The sequence below is a fragment of the Somniosus microcephalus genome, chromosome 23 (genome assembly GCF_052327205.1).
Source record: "Somniosus microcephalus isolate GS21.2 chromosome 23, FLI_Smic_1.0, whole genome shotgun sequence".
Classification (NCBI taxonomy): domain Eukaryota; kingdom Metazoa; phylum Chordata; class Chondrichthyes; order Squaliformes; family Somniosidae; genus Somniosus; species Somniosus microcephalus.
The window spans coordinates 28,067,281-28,091,228 of record NC_141009.1 but is presented as its reverse complement, the minus strand read 5'-3'; the positions used below and the strand labels follow the sequence as shown (position 1 = coordinate 28,091,228).

General features: G+C 43.6%; 1 protein-coding gene across 5 annotated transcripts in view; it reads left to right on the top strand.

Annotated features, from left to right (window-relative positions):
- LOC147101762 (serine/threonine-protein kinase Nek6-like) overlaps positions 1 to 23,948 on the top strand; it is a 334,143-nt gene that overhangs the window by 182,599 nt on the left and 127,596 nt on the right. For all 5 annotated transcript variants that reach the window (XM_085965669.1, XM_085965668.1, XM_085965670.1 and 2 more), the window contains exons 3-4: positions 17,795 to 17,935; positions 20,265 to 20,327. In XM_085965669.1, coding sequence (XP_085821795.1) covers positions 17,795 to 17,935; positions 20,265 to 20,327 — 204 coding nt within the window. The remainder of the gene's footprint in view (positions 1 to 17,794; positions 17,936 to 20,264; positions 20,328 to 23,948) is intronic.

The window sequence follows — 23,948 nt, the reverse complement described above, 5'->3', positions numbered from 1 at the left end:
TTGCAGCAAACACACGTTTACAATTTTCCAGTTTATTATATATCTGTTCACGGTATCTTCTAATGTTATCTTGAAGCAGTAAAAACAGAAATATTACACACTGAAATCTTTATCTCTATCATGTAGTGCATCAAAACTTTGTAAATCTCCTATACAATAGCAAAATACTGCAGATGCTGGAAATCTGAAATAACAATAGAAAATGCTGGAAACACTCAGCAGGTCAGGCAGCATCCGTGCAGAGAGAAAAACAGGGTTAATCTTTCAGGTCGGTGACCCTTCGTCAGAACTGGAAAAAGTTAGAGATGTAACAGATTTTTAAGCAAGTGTAGAGGGGAGGAAAGAACAAAAGGGAAGGCCTCTGATGGGCTGGAAGGCAGGAGAGATTAAAAGACAAAAGGGATGATGGTGCAAGGCAAAGGAGAGGGTAATGGGACAAGTTAATAAACAAAAGATGACTCTAGCTGAGGTGTAAATGGTGATGGCAGAATCATCAATAGCTGCTATGTGAGAAAAAAATATAGGGGCCGAGGTTATAGTCTGAAATTGTTGAACTCGATGTTGAGTCCAGAAGACACTAAAGTACCTAATCAAAAGATACGGTGCTGTTCCTCGAGCTTACGTTGAGCTTCATTGGAACAGTGTAAGAGGCCAAGGACGGAGAGATCAGAGTGGGAGTGGAGCGGAGAATTAAAGTGACAGGCAACCGGAAGCTCTGGTCATGGTTACGGACTGAACGGAGGTGTTCCACAAAGCGGTCACCCAATCTGCGCTTGGTCTCCCCAATGTAGAGGAGACCACATCGTGAGCATTGAATACAGTATACTAAACTGTAAGAACTACAAGTAAATCGGTGTTTCACCTGGAAGGAGTGTTTAGGCTGTGGACAGTGGGAAGGGAGGAGGTAAAAGGGCAGGTATTGCATCTCCTGCGCTTTGTAAATCTCCTCTTGAGCTCCAAGAAGCTTTCCTTAACTCAGTTATCTGTTACAGCGCAAAAAGAATATAACAACTTTTCATTGACTCAGGGCAGATTAAGAAGATCACCCCATAGAACAACTTCACCCACTCCACCCCACAACTCAACTCCCTCTTTGCTTTTCATGGACTGACAGCAATAGCCAACTCTCCTCAAAAAACACACCAGTATCTCAGCATGCACTGATGTCAAAGAAACAACAAAACACAGGTAGCAGACCACATCGTCACAACAACTTTAATCTTCTTTCATAAATACACATTAGTTTAATAAAATTACTGTTAAAACCAAAAAAAAAATTATATTGCGTTTTCCCACATTTAACCAATAATGGATGTATAGGAAATAGAATACTGCACCATAAACAGTGTTGTTGACTTTAAATCACTTATGAGAAAGATCTTATCATTCATCTATGGCTGTTGCTTGTTGTGAATTATGAATCTCCCATCCTCATAAACTAAATCCATTGATGTACTGTTACTGGTTTGATATGCTCTCATTATTTAGAGAATGTAAAAGTTAATACTCGATGAACCTACACATTTGACTGATCTGTTATCATTTACACAGTATTATTCATTGTGGAGATCTCGTACAAACAAAAGTGTGCGTAATCTCAAGATTCCAAAAAAGATTAAATAGCTCCGAGTGCATCGATGTTGTGCACATCTCGCACCGTGCCTTGAACATACTGAAACATCACAAGATGCTTCAAAGACAAGTTTAAGGAAATGAATACCATGGCAGGAAGGCAGAGATTAGAGGGGTGAATGAGATTGTTTGTGAGAAGGTTTTTAATGGTGAAGCTTTAATTCAGGCTGACTGTAACTGCATTAACTGAGGATATCATTGGAATACACCTTGTTAGCATTTTCCAACAGTAGGACCCAACCTTCCAGCAAATTTATGAATCTTATTTATTCTTTTCATGCTTTTAGTGGATTGTTGGGTGAATGAAGGGTGAGAGATGTTAATATCAAGAAGTAGAATACTTTACCACTTTTGATACATTTATCACCGTCAAGCAAGCCAGTGTCCAATATAGCCCAGCCTGCCCCAACTGTGTGAACTTTCTACTTCTCAGCAAAGGCTGTCTTTATGACTCAAACGAATGCAGTCTGGAGCAAAATATGGTCACTTTTGTACTGTGGACTTTACCGTTGCCAGGAACTTGGTGAGACACCCAAGCTTATTTTACTTAGAACCCTTACAGATAGCAGAAAGAGGGAGGGGGCCATTTCATCCTATCAATCTAGACTAAAAATAAAACCCTGACCCCAGAGGTGAAAGGGCAGTACTGCACCACTCCCAATTTATTTTAATAATAATAATAGCTACCGATTACTGTATTGGTGCAGCTTCATGGAAACCCAGAGAAACGGAGTAAATGCTTCAGAAATGCAGCCCCCAAATAACTCAAGTTTTAATAGGGGTCTTTTAATGCCTTCCCTGGAAAAATAATGAAAACACAAACTATGCCCACGGGGAGAGAAAGGAAGAAATCTGGCGGCTTTAATGGGTTTTCAGCCGAAGAACTGGCCAGAAAATGCAAAATAAAATTTTGCAAAATATCCCACAGCACTGATAAAGCTGGGAATAACAATTAAACCGAAAATCAGTTTCGACGCTGGAGCAGCATCCTGTAACTGCCCCAAGAATTGTCATGCTGGGCTGTCCCACTCTAGTATATCCATAAATTTATGGCTTTGCTGTGTTTTTGCCACAAGGCGTTTTAAACTCAATTGAACCTGCCAACTCATCCCCCTTTTTAAAAAAAAATATATATATTTCCAACCATTGTTTCTTTCAACTGGCACGGTGCTTGTTATGCTCTTTTATGCTGGCATGCAGGAATTTCACGCTGGCATTGTACCAGTCTGTGCACCCAGCCACGCTCCATTTGCAGTTCAGAGTATAAACATTCCAAACCATTCGAGAGAAATAGTTCTTTGTAGACAAACTGGAGGGAGGGGGGGAATGAGAAAAGAAAGAAAATTCATTGAGAAGGACGGAGAGAACTCGTATTTTTTTTATATGAGTGCACTGTGCCAATCATCCTTTCTTTGTTCCTTACCACATATTGGTCAAGTGGAGTGCGTTATTAGCTGATGTGTTCAGGACTTATCTCCCGACCTGTCCATGCTGAAGTGCTGATTATCACTCTTTTGGTTATAAAAGGACCAGTGTGTGCCATCACATTCTGTTGGCATGGTAAGATTCCATGGCAGCAGCCTCAAGCCAACTTTTACAGTTTAAAGTCTATGAGATACAAAATAGAAAGTCCAATAAATTCTTTTTTTTTTTGCAATCGCACCGTCACAGAGAATGTTGGTCCGTAGGCAAGGAAAATAAGTTTAAAAAAAACTAAACCGTATTTTTTTTATTCAGCGAAAGCAAAACTGATTTTAGCATATAACTACTTCTGAGCTGTGCGCACAGTCAACAAGTTACAGTTACAAGTCCCATGGCTTTCAATGTGTACAGGTCCTAGGAGCCTTATATAATGGGTTTCTGTTAGCGGGAAATGATCCCCATCTTGGGCAGGGAAAGTTCAGCAACATCTTTGCCACAATGAAACCACTGAAAAAACAAAGCAGTAATGTGATGCTTTTTTGTAACATAAATAAGGTCATTGCGTCGCGTTTCGGAAAGAAATGACTTCAGGCAGCTCCGTCTCTGGGTGCATCCCATTGTTCCGTGGCATTGCTGACCATATGCAAATCTGGCTGCGTGAAATCCGACCTATTCAGCAGAAAAAGTCTGGCCTTACATGGGTTTTCTCTGCTGATTCAATCTTTATTCAAAAGCCAATGAAGTCAAACATTACTCGGTGGCTTAATTTATTTGAAATGTCAACATAAGTGGATTGATTAACCGTGGAATGGATAAATCTAACCTTTCTGAGCGCTGAGTCGTTAAGGGAAATGAATGGAGGAAGCAGCAACGTCCAGACCTTAATGGCTTACCTCACAAGATGTGAGATCTGTTAAACTCTCAGTCTATATGTTTATGTTCAAGGAAATGACTGGAACGTGAAAAATGAATCCAGGTATAAATCAGATCTCTGGTTGCTCTGATTGTTCAGCTTCAGTTCTGGCAAAGGATCTGAACTCTTGTTAACCCCTTGTGCGCTAATTCCATTGTATTGTTTTTAAGTACTGTGCTGAATCTGTATCTTGCTGTAAATCTTGCTTGCTGTCTATTGCTTAATCTGTAAATAAATCTGACCAAGTACTTTTAGCCTGTAAATATTGGTCTCACGACCTGTAATCAATCTTCCACCTTTTGGAGGGGACAAAAGACTGATGAACATCCAGTGTGGTGTCAAATAATTAGAAGTTAATTGTTAACCTGCCATGCTAACATATACAAGGCCCAGCCATGAACATCACACCGCAGTGTTGGGGGAAAAGCATGTACAGTAACTGAAGGACCCATTTAAGAATGGAAACAGGAATCCATGTGACATCTTGGGAAATTCAACTTAATTGTCTAAGATTGAAAGCACGTTCTATGAAAAGTTGAGCAGCTCAGTCTCCTAGTCCTCCACTTCTTCACCTTTTCTGATTCCAATGTGTTAAAAATGTTGACGGTGGCTGTTTTTTGTTGGAATAGAACATCTGTAAAGTGATCTGAGCTGCTATTCCCATTCTTTTTGTGATTTGAGGAACATGTACTTTCTATTGGCCCACCAGTGTATGTTGGTTGCTCATAAGTGTCCTTATTTGGAAGTACTCTTCTTCCTGGCTGACTTGAAATGATTAGCATATTGTGCATTGCCTCAGATATCCTGCTACAGCCTACAAGTCAACAACATTGCTAGGGCTCCATTCTTGTCTTTCTACTTCATAAGGAATTCCAGAGTTTAAAGATTCCAACATGTAATCCTTTAAAAATGTTAGTTATCAAAGGGATAACTTATCTAAAGTCTTTTATGGAGCTTTGGAAAAATAAACTGTGTTTTTGTTTTATCTAAACACAGTCCTGTGGACAATACTGCTCTGTATTGCTGAATTCTGCTTTTGCAGTAGTTTGGTATATTTGTGGCTGTGTCATACAGCTCCCCTTGGCTTCATCTGCTACTAGCAGCCCTGGTCATATGGGGCCTGAAATTCTTGGGGCTCCGCTCCGCGATGGGGTGGGACTTCTGGCCACCAGTTTGTTGCGCTCCTGACCGGTTCCCAAATCCTGAGGTCAAGATACTTCCCATTGGGGTCATAGGTGTTTGTGCCATTTGCAGTGTTGTTGGGGCTGTCTGGGGGTGAGGGTAAGCAGGAATTTTGCAAGTAGCACTTTGCTCTGTAATTGATTGTCGGCATTTAAAGAGGTTTTGGCCTCACTTCCGACAGGATTGGGTCCTGAGATGCAAACACACCTGCGTCGTGCAAACATACTCTGGCCCGTATTTTCCAATCGCAGGCCTCCCGCGGGCGGAGGGCTGTGATCTGGAAAAATCTGCACCCTTACCTGAGGGCTCCCAGGATGCACACGCTTCCGCTCCTGGGCCTCTCCAAACTCCAAGTGCGCAGGGCCCACGTATCCCAGGGGCGCAGGTAGTTCGCAGGAAGACCTGTCAAATATATGAATGGAGATCAATGAAAAAACATAGTAAAACTTTTTTAAAAATTTAAAAATCACATTTTTTAAATGACTTGAAATTACAATAAATTAAGTATTAAACAAAAATTTAATTTTTTGAAAAAAATAATGAAAGTTTTTTACATGGCTAAAAATAAACTTACCATTTTTAAAGTATTTTTAAATGATAAATCAGTGAAAAAATATACTTTACTTTTTTCAACTCTTATCCTGTTAAGAGCAGGCCTTATGCCTTTTAGCAGGCGTAACAATTGTAAAGGTTTTCTGCGGGTAGAGGGTCTCCAAAAAGTGGAACTATCCACCGCAAAGGCCCTACTCCAGGGCAGCCGGAGGATCTGTCGAGATCATTCTTGACAGATCGGAAATACCGGTTTTCGGCGCATGCGCTGTGCATGCCTGAAACCGGCATTTCCGATGGCTCTACAGGTGGGTACACAGCACATACTCATCCGTAGGGATCGGAATATCTGGGCCACTAAGTGTTATGGAGGTGTAACTGGTGGGATTTTTGATGGATGGCCTCATTCGGCCAGTCTCACATTTTCTGGTGCTATTCATGTGGGAGGAGGGGTGGGGGCAGTGGCAAGAAGCGCCTGTCCCCACTTATGGCAGAATTTAGCAACTTCCAAAAAGGAGCGGAGACCTGTCAGATCTGGGACCCACCCCAAATCCCAGCCTGCCTTCATTCACTGCGCTGTCGCTGCTTCCCTCCCTCCTAGTTCCAGGAATTGCAAGCCCAAGTTCTTCATCTCCACAATGTGGTCCTGGGGGCTTATGACACTTTGGGCAAAACTCAGTTAAAGTAATGTGAATACAAGAGGTTCATGCTGGCAGTAATATTGGCAAAGTTCCATTACAGTAGGACTTCATTACTTTGTCTGACGACAGGCTGACTTCTTTGCTCATGGCCCAAAATAGACACTTAAAAGGTATGTGAAAATGTTATGTAGAGAAGAGAATGTGCACTGTGAGTCTATGGACTTGTTGATCAGTTCTCGAGTTATTGGATAAAGCACTGAAACTTCTGTTGATGCCACAAACCTTCCTACGTGGCAATCTATGTGCCAAATGGTTATTCCTATTTCTAACTCGATCCATGTTGTCACTGTTCTTCCCTCCTACCAAATGGTTCTGATGGGTGTATACATGGAGGCTTGATTTTACTGAATAGGATCATTTCTCAGCAATTTGAATAAGAGAATGTTAGAAAAACATCCAAGTACTTTGAAGTTTATTACACTCTCGGGGAGGAGTCCAGCCACATCGAAAATGTATCATGGTAAAGCTGCATTTTGACCACAAATTTGTTTCACTCTAAACACCAGCCTATAAAAATAGTTTGAAAGACTGGAGGTTTTTTTTTTCTGGTTCTGAGAGAACCAGCAAGCAATTTTGAACTCTGTATATTTATTCATTGTCAACATTTTCCGCAAAAGGTTAAACAGAAGGGGAAAAGGCAGTTGGGTTTGCACAATGGCAGTAGCTGACGCTGTAACCTGAACAAACCAGTGCGTTAAGTTCCACAGCCGTAAAGCAGAGAATTCAACAAACGTTGTCAGACTCCTCTCGGATTAACAGTGAAAATAATTGCTAATTTTTGAATGTTCTATGACATGCTTAAACTAAAAGCAGCGGTAATAGTAAGTGTGGATAACTTATAAATACAGCAATAAAGCAGTTAGTGATATCACATAAATAGCTTGATGGAGCCTGAAAATCAATATAGATGTCACGATTCGAACAGAGTCCCAGTGATTCAGTTCTATAATCCCAACATTTATCTTCCAGCACCTCTGTCCATTGCAGTCCCAACTTTGAGGAAAGGATGGCAGAATAAATGTGGTACAGTAACATCAAAGTTACGAGGGGTTTTATAAGAGTAGATTGAGAGAAACTGTTTCCACTGGCCTGAGGGTCAGTAACCAGAGAACGGCGATTTAAGATAATTCGCAAAATAGCCGGGGCTAAGAGGAGGAGATTTTATTTTTTTACTCAGCGAGTTGTTATGATCTGGAATGCACTGCTTGAAAGGGTGGTGGAAGCAAATTAAATAGTAACTTTCAAAAGGGAACTGGATAGATACTTAAAAAGGAAACATTTGCAGGGCTACGGGGAAAGAGCAGCTAAGTGGGACTAATTGGATCGCTCTTTCAGACAGCCGGCACAGGCACAAGGTGGCCCCCCCCTCCCCCCTGCCATTTTAACTTCTGGGTTTCCGTGGGTGTCGAGACTGCATGCCGCAGTACGGGCAAGAGCCTCGTGAATATTGGAATTTCGGGGTCCGATGGCGTAAATCAGACCCCACAGCGATTTTAACCTCGAATCACTCCCCGAGTTGCCAGCCAAACCTGAAGACAAGCAGGATTGGAGCCAGAGAGGCCCAGGCAAATTTATTCTTTTACTTTTTTTTGCCGTTTACTTGTGGGCTAGGAAGCAGCAGGAGCGCTGGTCGGCCCCAGACTTCCACCCTCTCCCCCTCCCGCCATTGCGCAGCCCTCCTGATCCTCTCCCCGATCGACTCACCTGACTGCCAAGGGACCATTCCCTCGGGTCCCCGCCGGCAGCCTCCTGCCACCCGAAATCCTGCACTCACCCACCCGCCCCCCATGTCATTCATACCGGCTTTGGCCGGGAGTTAGCGCTGCTGAATTTTATTGGGGTGGGGGGTTGGCGGAAGTTAAAATGGCTTCTCTCACACCCTGGCCCTCGCACGACACACTCCTGCCCCATGTTAAAGTTGGAGCTAGATGGACAGGAGCAGTCAGTAATTTGTCATGTGAGGCCTCACTTAAAAGCAGCTGCTTGCGAAGAATAAGGTATAAAGTCTCTCAGCATGCACATCACTTACATGTTTGCTTGTAGCTCATGATACAATTCTTTGAAAAGCCCTCACCTGAACGAACGCCACACAGGCTGTATGCAGTTTGCTAGATGTCCCATTTAGGAGCCCGTGGTAATTCCAAACTTGAGTATGTCAACTATCGAGCACAGGTTCTGTGAAAATCACGTAAATCTTTTCTAGTGATGGTTTTAGGGTATATATATATATATATATAGAATTTCCCGATCCACTGCAGCAAAAAGCGAAAAATAGGGACAGAGGAACTGGGAAGAAGAAGGAACAGTAGACAAAATACAAAAGGAGACAAAGAAATACAAAAGGAGATAAAGAAAATTAATGAAAGCATAGAGGAAGAAAAGGAGAAAGAAGAAAAAGAAAATGCAGACCCATAAAAACAGGCCTCTCTCTGGATTGGCACGAAGGCCCCTTGTTTACACAGTAATTGCTCACAGCTCCTAAGTGTATCCCGCCAAAACCTGCAGGGAGTTGCAGTCTTTACACATTTTTCTTTTAGCAGTGCATAGCATATTGCATCAAAGTAACAGTTTTTTTAAAAAAAGTTAACTTTATTCGGAGGACCATAATGAATTTCAAATGAATTTTCCCCTGTACTCTGTTTAATGTTACGACGTTCAGCCTTAGAAATGAACAAATAAAAATGAAATTTTATGCATGATAGAACATAAAAGACTTCAGACATACCGGCCTAGAAATTCGATGGCACGCCGCCTGTTTCCCAGGCGGAAAAACTGGAGCCAGAACATCCAATATGGCGGGCAGGGCGTGCCCACGCATTACGCGCTGGATGTGCGCCATATTGTAAATAGGGGGGCTAATAGCTGTTTGAAGCCCCCTTTGTAAAATTAGGCTGCTGTTAACGCAGTGGGCTGTGGTCTCCATGCAGCCTAACTAGCGGTCTTAAAGGGACCGCTGGGGACCACCATCAAAAAAGTGAGTTTTTGTAATTGCAGGAGTGTCGCAGAATATTTCCGGCCCCCTCCCCATCTCTTCCCTCTCCCGATCGCCCCATCTCTCTCTCTCTCTCTCTCTCTCTCAATCACTCCCTCCTTCTGCCGATCACCCCACTCCCTCGCCTGATTGCCCCACTCTCTCTCTCGATCTCTCGCTCTTGATCCCTCCTTCCTCTCCTGATCACCCCCCTCCCTCTCCCGATTGCCCCACTCCATCTCCCTCTCCTGATCACCCCCTCCCTCTCCCAGGACCGACCTGAGGGCTCCTGCCGGTAACACAGCACCCTGAAATCCTCAAACTTCCCGGGAACGCCCAGCAGACGCCTACAGCTCGCCGATCTCATGTAAATGAGGCCTGAGGTCCAATGTTGGGTGGGCCTTGGGCCGACCCATTTGTTCCCTGCGCCCCTGGCTGGCTGGCAAGAACCAATTTCTCGCCACAGTGGTCTAAGGGTTAAAATAAAATATCCAGCGTAACTAAAACTTGAAAAATCCACTTGAAAATACTCAAACTCCCTCTTACTGACTTCCATGCTGACGGTTGCTCAGTAGAATTCATCTCTTTAATTCAAGATGCTGCATTTTCTTCTGGGTGTTAGGAGCATCAGGGCTGTGCGCACTGCTGTAGATGTTATCTAAACGAGCCACTCATGGGCTCAGTCCTCAAATGATTTTATGCAAATTCCTAAGCATATGTACAACGTACAGTAAATACTTTTGGTGCTTATGATATGTTGGCATCTGCTGCGCTGAGGATTTAGGTGCCCATTTTTCATATTCAGACCCCACTTCACCTCCACTTTAGTGCTGCATACTGTCTGGTTGATAGGTTTTGGCTTTTTAATTTATTTATTGTGCTAATATAATTAGGAATCTTTAAATGTCTGCAGAACCTTGCTGACTAAATAGTCTTAATAACCAAGTCCTAGTTCTGCGATATGTGCCGCAAGTTTCAACCTCTCCTCTTCAGTGTGAGATTTTTTTGGATCTAGCCAGTGCTCCTCGATGCCGACCCTTCAGCGCTCCGGGATATGAACTCAGGCCCTTAGAGGTAAAGCATCATTTCCAGCCACCGCATTACCTTGTCTCCCGAAACCTGTGATTTGAGCAAACCAGCTTCACATTACGCCTCCGGGGAGAATATTAATTAAGAATTAAATACTTACAATTGTGTGCTTGTTTGAACAAAAATTCTATTTAAAAAAATTATAATCGGCCTTAAGTGGGGAATAATGTTTAGTAATAAATGCACACATGTTAAATACCATGAGTAATCTGATAATGGGCCACAGTGAAGGTGGGTCGGACTAATGAAATGAGGCAGTTTGTTGTTATTTCAATGCCTGACCTGAGCCTGAGCTTCGAAGGTAATGGTATTATCTCGCCCTTTGATAGCTATATTACTTTAATTAGGCCTGATGGGCTGTGATGGAGAATGCAAATCTAGGTCATTGCATATGTAAATGTGCAGCTGTGGTCTTGCTGAATGCCAGAACACATCAGACAGTGTGTCTCAGCGTCACCAAGCATTAATTCCAACATGGCAGGCAGACATGACTGCAAATTCGAGCACTAAATACGCCCCCTAAGTGTCTCCAGTTAGTGCCAGAAAGAGTGATCAGAATGGTAAATAATCTCCAGATCTAGTTATCCTGAATTATACTAAAATGTGAAATAAGTAAGTGAGTAGTTTTTCATCTCTTCATTACAAGTGCTCCGACACTAAGCTGGCCTTTACTCTGAGACTGTTTCTTCTTCATAACCTCGTATTTGTTTCAGATTGATTTCAATCTGACTAGCAGCAACTTATATACAGGAAACTTTGGTTTATCCGGAGGTTAACTGTCCGGAATGCTCGATCCACCAGCAAAATTCAGTACGTTTTTTTTCTTTTCGTTGCTTTTTTTTCACCAGTCAGGCTCTGCAAGGTCTAGCTAAAGCTGTTGCTTAGCTACAGAGACGCTTGCAAGCTACGGCCGACTGTTTAGAAGCTGTTGCTAAGCAACAGGGTTTGTTGCTAGATACGGAGCTCAAAAGCTCCGTCTGTTTTAACATTAGCGCTGGTTTGTCCGGCAGTTTTGATGGGACGGCAACAGCTCGGTCCCGTCGGTGCCGGATATCACAAAGTTTCCTGTATTGCACTACTACACTCCATGTTAGACTAATCTTGGAGGTATTTAAGTGAGGCCTAGGTATTTGAGCTATTGTAATCTAAGAAAGTGAGTTGACACTTAATAAATGGGAATATTGCTTTTAAAAGCAAGGTAGGGTATTGCTGTCATAGCATACGAACAATGGTCTCAAATTTCCTTGGGGCCTGAGGCTTAAAGTGGAGGTGGAGGTAAGTCAGGTGCAAGAGGCCCAGAGGGGCCTAAGGGCTCAAACACTAGCTCTCCAACCAGAAGGGCAGGCAGCAAGAATTGCCACTGGGGCCTGGGGCAAGTGGAACTTCCATCTGCCATAAACATGGCTCCTGACAACACAGAAGACGAGGCTAGCGGGTGGGTGGGCTTTCCCCGGCTGGATTTCCTAGGCTCCCAGCCTTCATTCTGCCCAGTGATCTGGACACTAGGAAGAACCTAGCATTGAGGTCATTTTAGGGGAGGAATGTGGGGCTCCACAGGGGCCTGCAGGCTGGGGTCCTGGCCTGGAGACCCTAGAACTGACTCGTTGCACTTTTAACATCACACCCTAATACAAAGTGACCTGATGACTGATCTCTAGGTTGATTCCTGAGATGAAGGGGTTGTCTTCTGAAGAAAGGTTGAGCAGGTTGGGCCTATACTCATTGGAGTTTAGAAGAATGAGCGGTGATCTTATTGAAACATATAAGATGCTGAGGGGGGTTGACAAGGGAAATACAGAGAAGATGTTTCCCCTCCTGGGGGAATCTAGAACTCGGGGGCATAGTTTCAGAATAAGCGGTCGCCCATTTAAAATGGAGATGAGGAGGAATTTCTTCTGAGGGTCGTGAATTCCCAACCCCAGAGAGCTGCGGAGGCTGGGTCATTTAAGGTGGAGATAGACAGATTTTTGAACGATAAGGGCGTCAAGGGTTATGGGGAGCGGGCAGGGAAGTGGAGTCATAGAGTTTTACAGCACAGAAAGAGGCCCTTTGGCCTTGGAGTTGAGGCCAAGATCAGATCAGCTATGATCTTATTGAATGGCGGAGCAGGCTCGAGGGGCCAAATGGACTACTCCTGTTCTTATTTCTTATGTTTTTAAAAGACGTTTAGCAGCCGGCCCATGTGCTGCACCCTCTGCCCCCACCCCCAACACGGGCACCCAAGCAAACATTACTGTGTGGGGACCCATCAAAGATATTTAAGTAACATAATCCAACCCCGATCCCAGATACTGCAGCATGGGACAGGACGGAAGGTTAGCAACATCTGCTGTGCCACACTTACACTGGTGCGACTGTTCTGAGGACTCTTGGTGCCTGGGTGCAGGGAGTGTGCAATGTGCAATAGTATGTCCTCCCTCCCACCAGGATCAATCATGCATTCATTATACCCGGTGAAAGAATAACTATTACGACAAACAATGATTTTGGTGGTGTATCTTTGACTTGATGACTAATTTCATTGAGTATTAATCAGTCAGGTAACAGCTTTCAGTTGTAATCTATAAAAATGTAAGAAAGAAGAACAATACACTGTGAGGCCTTCCACATTGTAGCTTAAGGCAGTAAGACTGTAGAACAGCAAAAAATATGACTGAGAAGGCATTGCAAGGCTGTAACACAACCTCAGGATGTGCAAGTAGTGCTGATTGATTCACATTATCGTACAGTGCAACAAAGTACAGTATTGTGAACTCTGAGCCAAATCTAAACTCAAAATCAAACTGACAGGCAATTCTGAACTTCTTTATTTCAGATTCAGAATAATTTTATGCAATTGGGTGTTAATTTTGTCATTGATCCATGTGTTGTGTGCTTAAAATATATTGTGAGTGAATTTTGCATTCAAAAAAGTCTATGAATAACCCTGGAAGAAAATCGTCAAACTTATTTACCACTCGAACATTCTACTCCAATAAATAAACACACCCAAGCGGGTAATACTCTCGATGTTCCAGGTGGCAGTGTTTTGACTTTTAGTTGCCTCGGTCTGAATTTGAAGTGTTTCCTTCACAGTTCAAGAGCAAACCAGTGAGAGTTGGACAGTTTTCCGATGTTCACTGGCAATTGATTATGAAACTGGCCCTTATGTCCTTTCAGTAACATCCATGAAATACAATGATATCAAAGGACCAATTGGCTCTCTTCAAACTGTTTTACCTCCAAAGCTGTGCTTCGCGGTAATTATCATTATCAAGAACACAAGAGAGATACTCCATGAAAAATACTCAGCCTGCGGGCTGACCAATGTCACTCAGTAATATGCTCGACCCACTTGTATTTATGTTGCTCTGAACTGAGAAGTAATAGAAATAAAGATATAAACTGTTACATTACACAGCAGCTGAAGGCTGTGGGTTATGAAACCAATACAAAGTTATTGTACTGGTCAGCCTGTGATTAATAAATGCCAACCTTCTGAAATTATCACCAGTAGAAATCCAACAGTATTTCATTTAGATAGTAGTCGGCGATTCTGTTTGTTGGGCCAGCCTATTTTACAGTACACAAGAGGTTTCAGAATCACAGGAATCTGTTTTTAAGGTGATAGAATGGTTATTTAATTTGTTACTTGAACCACATTACAGGCAGAAGAGGAAACCACTGAGGTTTGAAATTCTCAAGTGTACAGTAAAATATAACCACAATTGTCATGTTTATTGTGTGAATTATATTTATGATTAGCACAATCCACTCCAATAACTACCATTGTTTATGGAATGCATCAAAAAGTTACATTTATTTGAGGTTTCCAACTGATAAAACTTTCACAGCAACATATTTTCGAACAGCATCTACCGAAGGCCATAATGTTCCTAAGCACCAGTTCATTTGTGAGGTCCCATTGACTTACACACAACACACAGTCTCAAGTGGTTGGCAGAAAACAGATCCATTTTATCAGATTGCTTGTTCTAAAGACAGAAAGACTTGCATTTATATAGCGCCTTTCACCACCACCGGACGTCCCAAAGCGCTTTACAGCCAATGAACTACGTTTTGAAGCGTAGTCACTGTTGTAATGTAGGAAACGCGGCAGCCAATCTGCGCACAGCAAGTTCCCACAAACAGCAATGTGATAATGACCAGATAATCTGTTTTAGTGATGTTGATTGAGGGATAAATATTGGCCAGGACACCGGGTTAACTCCCCTGCCCTTCTTCGCAATAGTGCCATGGGATCTTTTACGTCCACCCGAGAGAGCAGACGGGGCCTCGATTTAACATCTCATCCAAAAAGACGTTCTCAGTAGTGTTTGTCTGTTACCTGCAATGACCAGGGTTTCAGTTGGTAATGGATCTTGTCCAACTCATGGCTGTGAGGTAGATTCTGAACGTGTACAATCGTTCTGAGTGCAAGACTCCACAATGGCCCCTTATGAATACCAATGGAGCTATTTTAGCTCTCGGAAGTGAGTGGTTATTTTTAATTCCGTATGCTAACACACTGGATCAGTCTCCACAGGATTTTGTTTATCTCTCTAGTATGTTAAAAATAAATGAGACATCATTCGACATTTGCCTCTGTGTAAAATTAGCCATCGCATCAATCTTGACTCAGAATCTGAATTCTGAAACAAGCTAGGATTTCTCATCTGAGGTCCCGTGGGAGAGTGTGTGTCAGTTCCAGTCAACTGTTTAGACCCAAATGGTGAGGAGCAGTTTTCCCTCTTCACGCTTCCAGCGAGGAGCCTTGCCTGTTGAACGTGCATACCAGAAATTTGGGTGTGCACATCCACGATCAGAAAATCATTGCCTGGCTTTCCCAGTGGGCGAGGCTCCTCGTGCATTGTGAAATGATCCCTGTAGAATCAACTTAAGATGAGCGGACCGATTTTCCTGGTGTTATTGGCCCTTATGTTCCAGTTCACTGCCCCTTTTGCAATGACCAACATATTTCGAACAAGCGAATAAACAGACAAAGAACCTATCATTTAAACGATAACAATATGCATGTGACACGATGGTGTGAAAGTGACATTTTCTGTCCTTTACACTGGACGCAGATCACTTCAAATAATAGTCCATATAAGTGGCTGCCTAGGGTTGCTGGCTGCTGAGCAATATGTAGAAGAAGGTTTAATGGACCAGAAGAGGATTCATTCAAAAGCGTTTTAAGCCATTTCTAGTTAATTTTTCTTACTTTGTTTTGCTGATTCCTGGAATCTCATGAGCCTCTGTGCCAATTATATATTTTTTAATTTACCATTACAAGGCATTTCCCAATGGGAATTTCCCTATCTGGAAGAAGGAGAGGCCCAGCAAAGGGATTGTAAGCAAATGGGACTGTACAAGAGAGACTCTGTGCCCACCTACGGGCACCTGCACACCCATATCTGCAGACAAAGGTGACCATACCTCACGTTGGCAGATGATTAGTGCATAAGGAGGCTCCAACTCTGAAGGCAGACCTGATGATACAGATCTTAGTGAAGGACCCACTAACTATTACGATGAATAGTTTTTCAAAAGCACCCCAATCCGAGCTTGCCATGCTTTATGTCGTACTGCATGAAGTAAGGCATGTCAAGGTGACCATAAGCCAGCAATTCCTGTTTGGCCACACCTGCCAAGATGTCACCAACCATATTTGCAACTATCTGACAATGACTGTGGAAATGGTCGTCATAGGCTCCGGATCAGCAGGAAGCCCAGATACAGAGCTGTACCACCTGCTGTACGTACACGTGCTGCTAACAGACATCACAGGGCTGGCGCAGGCCAGTGACCTCCTTCCAGACATGCTGCAATGTGGAATTATGGGGATGCTGCCCTAGAGTACCATAAAAGGACAACCTTTGTAACCAGCTCATGCAGCACTACCTCCAGCAGCACTACTTCGTGCAGCACTACCTCCAGCAGCACTACCTCGTGCAGCCAACAAACAGGGGGCCAGGTGCTCTGTCACTTGTCTCGAGACATGCCAGCACATAGGCTTTGACATGAATCAGTCATTCATGAACGAAAGACTTATGAAATAATACTGAGCGGCCTGCAGGTGGCGCTGTCCAGGGAGAGTATAAAAACTCTGGCACGGGCTCAGCTTGCGCAGGACATTCTTAACAGGAACTAGTGAAGGACACAACTAGACTTCCATGTTGTAAAACAGTTGATTAAAGCTTTGTTTAACGCTTAGACCAAGTGCCTAGTCGTTTTCTTAAGTCAGGCTTTCCTTCCCCATAATCCCCTTCAGCCTCGGCAAAGGCTGCTGATTGACTGAGATGCCTTTTGAGCCTTTGTAAAGGTTTTTCGTCACGCTATTATGACACTACCCTTTAATTGTTCCCATCACTTTAAATTTGACTTGCACACAATTTTCTACTCTCACCGCCAATGTTCCCTGTAAACTTCTTTTGGTCCCTTTAAGGGGCTGCGCGGACCATTCAAAATACTGTGCATGCGCGATTTTTGCACCGGAATGCCGGCTGCGCGGGATCCCTGGAGCGATGCACAGCCGTGCAGCTTACAGGGAACAGTGCTCACTGCTAGTGTTCTCCCTACACCAGCCCAAATCTGCACTTGGATCTGTCACTAATTAGTTGAGCCAAGTACTGTGTAATAGTACCCATGAGCAGGACCCAGCATAGTCCAATAGCGCTGTCAATTTTTGAAAAATTCATTTACGGGATGTGGGCGCCGCCGGCAAGGCCAGCATTTATTGCCCATCCCTAACTGCTCTTGAGAAGGTGGTGGTGAGCCGCCGCCTTGAACCGCTGCAGTCCCTTACCACCCACCCCAGTTGATACGAACAAATTCAGTACACACAGTGACGTAAGAAAACTACTAGGCACTTGGTCTAAGCGTTAAAGCTTTAATCAACTGTTTTACAACATGGAGGTCTAGTTGTGTCCTTCACTAGTTCCTGTTAAGAATGTCCTGCGCAAGCTGGGCCCATGCCCGAGTATTTATACTCTCCCTGGACAGCGCCACCCGTAGGCTCAGTATTATTTCATAAGTCTTTCTTTCATGAATGACTGATTCATGTCGCACAGGACCATCAAGCTTGGGATCTTCCTTTTATGTATGACTCAGTTCCCCAATGAGCAGTGCACTCTCTGTAACTCAGCCATTATGGGAGCACCTTAAAAATAATTTTGATGGTTAAAAAGTTACATTTGTGGAGCTTAAACCAGACTAATTCTGAAAAGGTGCACAAACCACAACCTGAATATAAATGTGAATTTGCGAATGTTTATTCATCAAGGTCTCTACTTAAGTATTCACTTCATTGATTAAATAAATGATGCTGAGCAATTTCCTTCTTCTCTTCAACAGAGGGCTACACCAACATATGCCTATCATAGCAGACTGGCAGATTTCCGGATAGAGAAGAAAATAGGCCGGGGACAGTTCAGTGAAGTGTATCGAGCAACTTACCTTCATAATGGAAAAGCAGTTGCACTAAAAAAAGTTCAGGTAAGAGAATTTGCCATAAAACACCTTAGCATTTCATTAATAGTACCTGCTTAGTGTTATAAGGCATCCAGTATTCTTATATAGGGTAAAGCAGCAGCCAAGGACTATCCAATATAGAAGGAAGATTTCCTCTATGTGTAACAATATTGTTCTTTATAAATGGGTTTGCTATTACATTATACAAATCACACGTGAGAAATCTACTTCCATTTCAGAAGTTTGAAAAAAACGAGAAGTATGAAACCCACTCTCTGGATGTGCCTGTTATACTCTTCTTCTTAGGCAGTCCCTCGGAACCGAGGATGACTTGCTTCCACATTAAAAATGAGTTCGCAGGTGGCTGATGAGTCCAATGCGGGACCCACAGTCTCTGTCACAGGTGGGGCAGACGGTGGTTGAAGGGGCGGGTGGGTGGGTGGGGTGCTTGGGTTGACGTGCGCTCCTTGCGCTTGGCTTCCGCTTGCTCCCGGCGAAGAGACTCGAGGTGTTCGGTGTCTTCCCGGATGCTTCTCCTCCACTTTGTGCGGTATTGGGCCAGGGATTCCCAGGTGTCGGTGGGGATCTTGCACTTTTTCAAGGAGCCTGTTATACATTAATACAGTCAACAGACCACTTTGCTTACATGGATGTGGAGAGTTTTATTGTTTTTTCTTAAACTACACCGAGATTGTGCTCACTGCGGAACCTCTGCAGCTGACCAGCAATGCCTATGGCCGAGTGGAATGGGGGAAAGGTTTTGACAGCTTGTGTGTGCATCTGCGGTGCCCCCTACTCCCACCAGCCCCCCTCCCCCCCAACCACCACCAAACACACGGGAAATGCCAACAGAAGCTGGTCAGCCAGGAGAAAGAGGGAATGCTAGGTCCCAACCCCATGGAAAGTTGGTGAGTGTAGCCAAACATATGGCTGCAGATTTTCAGGGCCAATATTGGGAAAGAACCAATGGGACAGTTGGCTACTTCCAGACGTTACAGGGTATACAAAATGAAGTTTAGATGATTCCAGGCAGGCCAATGAAAATTAATAAAAATATTAACCTCTGCCACCTAGAAAGTATGACTTGATCTTGGAGATCTTCCAATTGGACCTTCCCTAAATCTTAGACCAGTCTGACATAACATCACAAATACCCCACCAGCCTGTAATCACTAGTCATCACAACCTGGAAGATTCATTTGAAATATTTGTCCACGTCATATCCAGACTCTCTATAGGACACTGTCAGCAGCAGCTCTCCAGCAGGCTCTGAACTTAATGGCCCAAAAATTCGGGTCTCCACGGGTGAGTACGCACGGGGTACTCACCCGTAAGCCCAATGGAAGTGCCGGTTTCTTGCATGCACTGCGCATGCGCGGGAAACCGGCACTTCCGCTCCCCTGAAAGCAGGGGTTCGGAGGCCGAACGCGTGTGCGGGAGAGGCTGCGCGTGCGCATCGAACTTTATTTTATTTTCAGGTTTTCCCGGGAGGGTAAGTCTCCAGAAGTTAGACATATAAAAAGCAGGCGTAAGGCCTGCTTTTTACAAGGTAAGTGGTGAATTAATTAAAATTAAAACATTTTTTCTGCAGGTTTATTATTTTTAAATACTTTAAAGAAAGGTAAGTTTATTTTTAGCCCCGTTAGAAAATAAAATTATTTTTTTCAAAAATTTAAATTATTGTTTAAAATAGTTATTTCATGTAATTTATAGTTTATTTAAAAAATGTGATTTAAAAAAAAAATGTATTTGAAGATTTAGTGATGTTATGGGGCCCGTAGTATTTCTAACTTTTGACAGGTCTTCCTGTCAGACTTATGAATGGAGCATTCCCATCTCCAATTGGCTCCCCATGGCCCACGTGATCCCAGGGGACACATCGAACTAGCTGCGCCCCTGGGATACGCAAGCACTGCGCGCCGGCAGCTGGAGCAGGCCCAGGATCGGAATTCCACGGGGGTCGACGGCCGGCGCGCAAGGTAAGTGCAGGTCGGGGGCCTGCACCCGCGGGAAGCCCCCGACCCGAATTTCTGGGCCAATACCACCCCAATACTTCACAGTAGGGATTTGCATATATTTAGAAACAAGCTGGGGTGGGCAACACGACCTTTGTATAATGTCACATGTCTTGCGTCTTTGTGTCACAATAAAAACATTATTTTATGTTGTGCATAACAAAGTCTTCACACCGAGTGTTGATATTGCTTCATAGGACTCGCCAACCACAGTAAGTGTCTTATTAGAGGAGAGAAGTGATAGAATCATAGATTGTAATAGCTGCACTGCTCTGATGCTTGGATGCGAACTATTTTCATAAAATCACATTTCTGTTTTTTTAAATTGTCTTTTTAAGGTATTTGAAATGATGGATGCTAAAGCAAGGCAAGATTGCATCAATGAGATTGACCTCTTAAAGGTAATGTGTTAAGATTCTGGAATTGTAATCAGATATCCTTGTAGAATTTTAACCTTCAGCTTACTGAAAACCTGAATGTACGAAAGTAATTTGTGATAGTAAATTCTACCAGGTACTAGACATCAGATAACAGTTACTTCCCTTCTCTGAGGGAACCAGTTGGATTCTATTGGCTTTCATGATCATTTGTACTCGTGCCAACCCGCAAATGACCACATTTATTGAATTCAATTTCAAACTTGTTATGGTGGGATTTGAACTCTCAACCTCAGGGTTGATAGTTCAGTCTCTTGAGCATTACAGTAACGTACCCGATGTAGTAGAACACCATTGAATTTTCCAACCTGGTATGCCCGATTTATGTTTGCAAATTCACTGAACCCGATTGGAAAATCTGTGCTAAATACTCACTTTTCCAATTACCCATCACAGCTGCATAATTCGGCATTAGTTTTTTTATGACTAAACTTTAATAAGAAGTTAAATTGTCTGTTTTCATAACTTTTCACTAATGTTTGTCAATCCATTTTGAGTGGTAGAAATCCTCAGGACACAGTTAAACACAGATCAATAATCCAGTAGCACATTTCACTAACATTGCCCCACCTTTAACTCACTTCCATCTGTTTGCTAAAATTTAGTGAGGAGAAGAAACTCTAGCTTCAGCTGACCCCAAAAACTAGCCTGTGTTGTTTGGTGTTAATGGACCTATAGAACTTAACAAAACAACTCGGTGCATCCTTTCCTGAGCTCAAAGGCTGGATGCACAAGCTGCAAACTTCTTTCAACTTTTAACAGAAATGCAGCTGTGAAACTCTGCTGATAGGAAACTCGCTGCGGGGCAGATGGGGTGCCAGTCTGTTCCCCAAAGTGGTACACTTCATTTAGCAGGCTGGCTGAGAACTGATGAAATTCCTTTCACATATGTTGGCAGCTTTAAGTGTCCCACCACCATCTGGGACTCCGAACATGTTGATGAAAGCCGCCTGGGCCAAGCTGCTTAACTGTTACACCAGTCGATTATCATATCTGGTTATTAGAGAAAAAAAATCCAAGATCTCTCTATCAACGACACTATCTCAGTTGGTAGCACGCTCAGCTCTGAGTCGCCATACCCCATTCCAAGGATTTGAGCACATAATCCAGGCTGACACTGAAGGAGTGCTACGTTTTGCTGGGGGTCAGTTTCACTTTTGGCGGAGACGGAAAACTGGTGGGCGCAGGTCGGCCGCCCATTACATACCCTACCCATGGAAAGGAAAATCAGCCAGGGTGTGGATAACAGGTGGCCAACCTGTTACCACCAGTCTCCCGCCCCTGCCCACACTGAAAGCGACTCCTGCTGTCTTTTGGATCAATATTACACTGGGGAGGCCCTGTCTCCCCGTTCAGGTGAGTGTAAAAGCTCCCTTGGCAGTATTTGAAGTCTTCCTGACCAATATATATCCCTTCAGCAAATACACAATAACTGGTGTACATCCTAGGGTACTTAAGGAAGTGGCCCTAGAAATAGTAGATGCATTGCTGGTCATCTTCCAAAATTCTATAGACTCTGGAACAGTTCCCATAGATTGGAGGGTAGCTAATGTAACTCCGCTATTTAAAAAAGGTGGTAGAGAGAAAACGGGGAATTATAGACCGGTAAGCCTGACATTGGTAGTGGGAAAAATGCTAGAGTCCATTATAAATGATGTACTAGCAGAGCACTTGGAAAACAGTGACAAGATCGGACAAAGTCAACATGGATTTACAAAAGGTAAATCATGCTTGACTAATCTACTGGAATTTTTTGAGGATGTAGCTGGTAGAATAGATAAGGGAGAACCAGTGGATGTGGTTTATTTGGACTTTCAGAAGGCTTTCGATAAGGTCCCGCATAAGAGACTAGCGTGCAAAGTTAAAGCACATGGGATTGGGAGTAAGGTACTGACTTGGATAAAGAACTGGTTGGCAGACAGGAAGCAAAGAGTTGGAATAAACGGGTCTTTCTCCGAGTGGCAGGCAGTGACTAGTGGGGTACCGCAGGGATCGGTGCTAGGACCCCAGTTATTCACAATATATATTAATGATCTAGACGAGGGAACTAGATGTAATATCTCCAAGTTTGCAGACGACACAAAGCTGGGTGGGCATGTGTGCTGTGAGGAGGATGCAGAGAAACTCCAGTATGATTTGGACAGGTTGGGTGATTGGGCAGATGCATGGCAGATGCAGTATAATGTGGATAAATGCGAGGTTATCCACTTTGGTGGCAAAAACAGGAAGGCAGATTATTATCTGAACGGCAATAGATTGGGAAAAGGGGAAGTGCAACGAGACCTGGGTATCCTTGTGCACCAGTCGCTGAAGGTAAGCATGCAGGTGCAGCAGGCGGTTAAGAAGGCAAATGATATGTTGGCCTTCATAGCGAGAGGATTCGCGTACAGGAGCAAGGGTGTCTTGCTGCAGTTGTACAGGGCCTTGCTGAGACCACACCTTGAGTATTGTGTGCAGTTTTGGTCGCTTTATCTAAGGAAGGATATTCTTGCCATGGAGGGAGTGCAGCGAAGATTCACCAGACTGATACCTGGAATGGCAGGAATTACGTATGAAGAGAGATTGGGTCGATTGGGCTTGTATTCGTTAGAGTTTGGAAGAATGAGAGGGGATCTCATTGAAACTTATAAAATTCTAACAGGACCAGACAGACTAGATGCAGGAAGGATGTTGATGGCGGGGGAGTCCAGAACCAGGGGTCACAGTCTAAGGATAAGTGGTAAGCCATTTAGGATAGAGATGAGGAGGAATCTTTTCACCCAGAGAGTGGTGAAGCTGTGGAATTCTCTACCACAGAAGGCAGTTGAGGCCAATTCATTAAATATATTCAAGAAGGAGTTAGATATATTTCTTAAGGCTAAAGAGATCAAGGGATATGGGAAGAAAGCAGGGACAGGGTACTGAATTTGGATGATCAGCCATGATCTCATTAAATGCTGGAACAGGCTCGAGGGGCTGAATGGCCTACTCCTGCTCCTATCTTCTATGTTTCTATGGTCAATTGTCTGATTGCTGTTTGTGAAACCTTGCTTTGTGCTAATCTTCTGCTGGATTACAGTGGTTACATTTCAATTCTAATTCATTGACATTGAAGCCATTTGGGACGCCCTAGGGCCATGAAAGGTGCTGTATCAGTACAAGTTCTTTCTTTTACTCATGTAAGCTTCTGCTGCCCCTGCTCCTGATGCGTGCCATAAAATTATCCACCCCAGGTCCTGGTTTTCCATCGATTAAAATCAACAGAGTGTAAACCATGGGCTGGGAGACCATCATTTTGTGATATTCACTGTGGCACATGCCAGAAACAAGCACATTTTTAACCCTTAAGTGAGCACCTGTTCAGAACCTTAGGATCAGCAGGAGGCTCCAAGGAGAAGTATCGGAGAGAAGGATAAACAGAGAGAAAATAACCATGCATCACTTTTATACAGCTCTTAGCAACCAGTTATCGGGTCACGCTGGGAGCAGGTCACCTGGAGTCTCACAGATGAGGAATGGTGCATGGTGTTGAGCAGGAGCTACGAGAAAGAGCTCAGGAAACTACATCGAGCAAAGGTTGTGTTTGGGTGTTCAGCACCTGCTGTG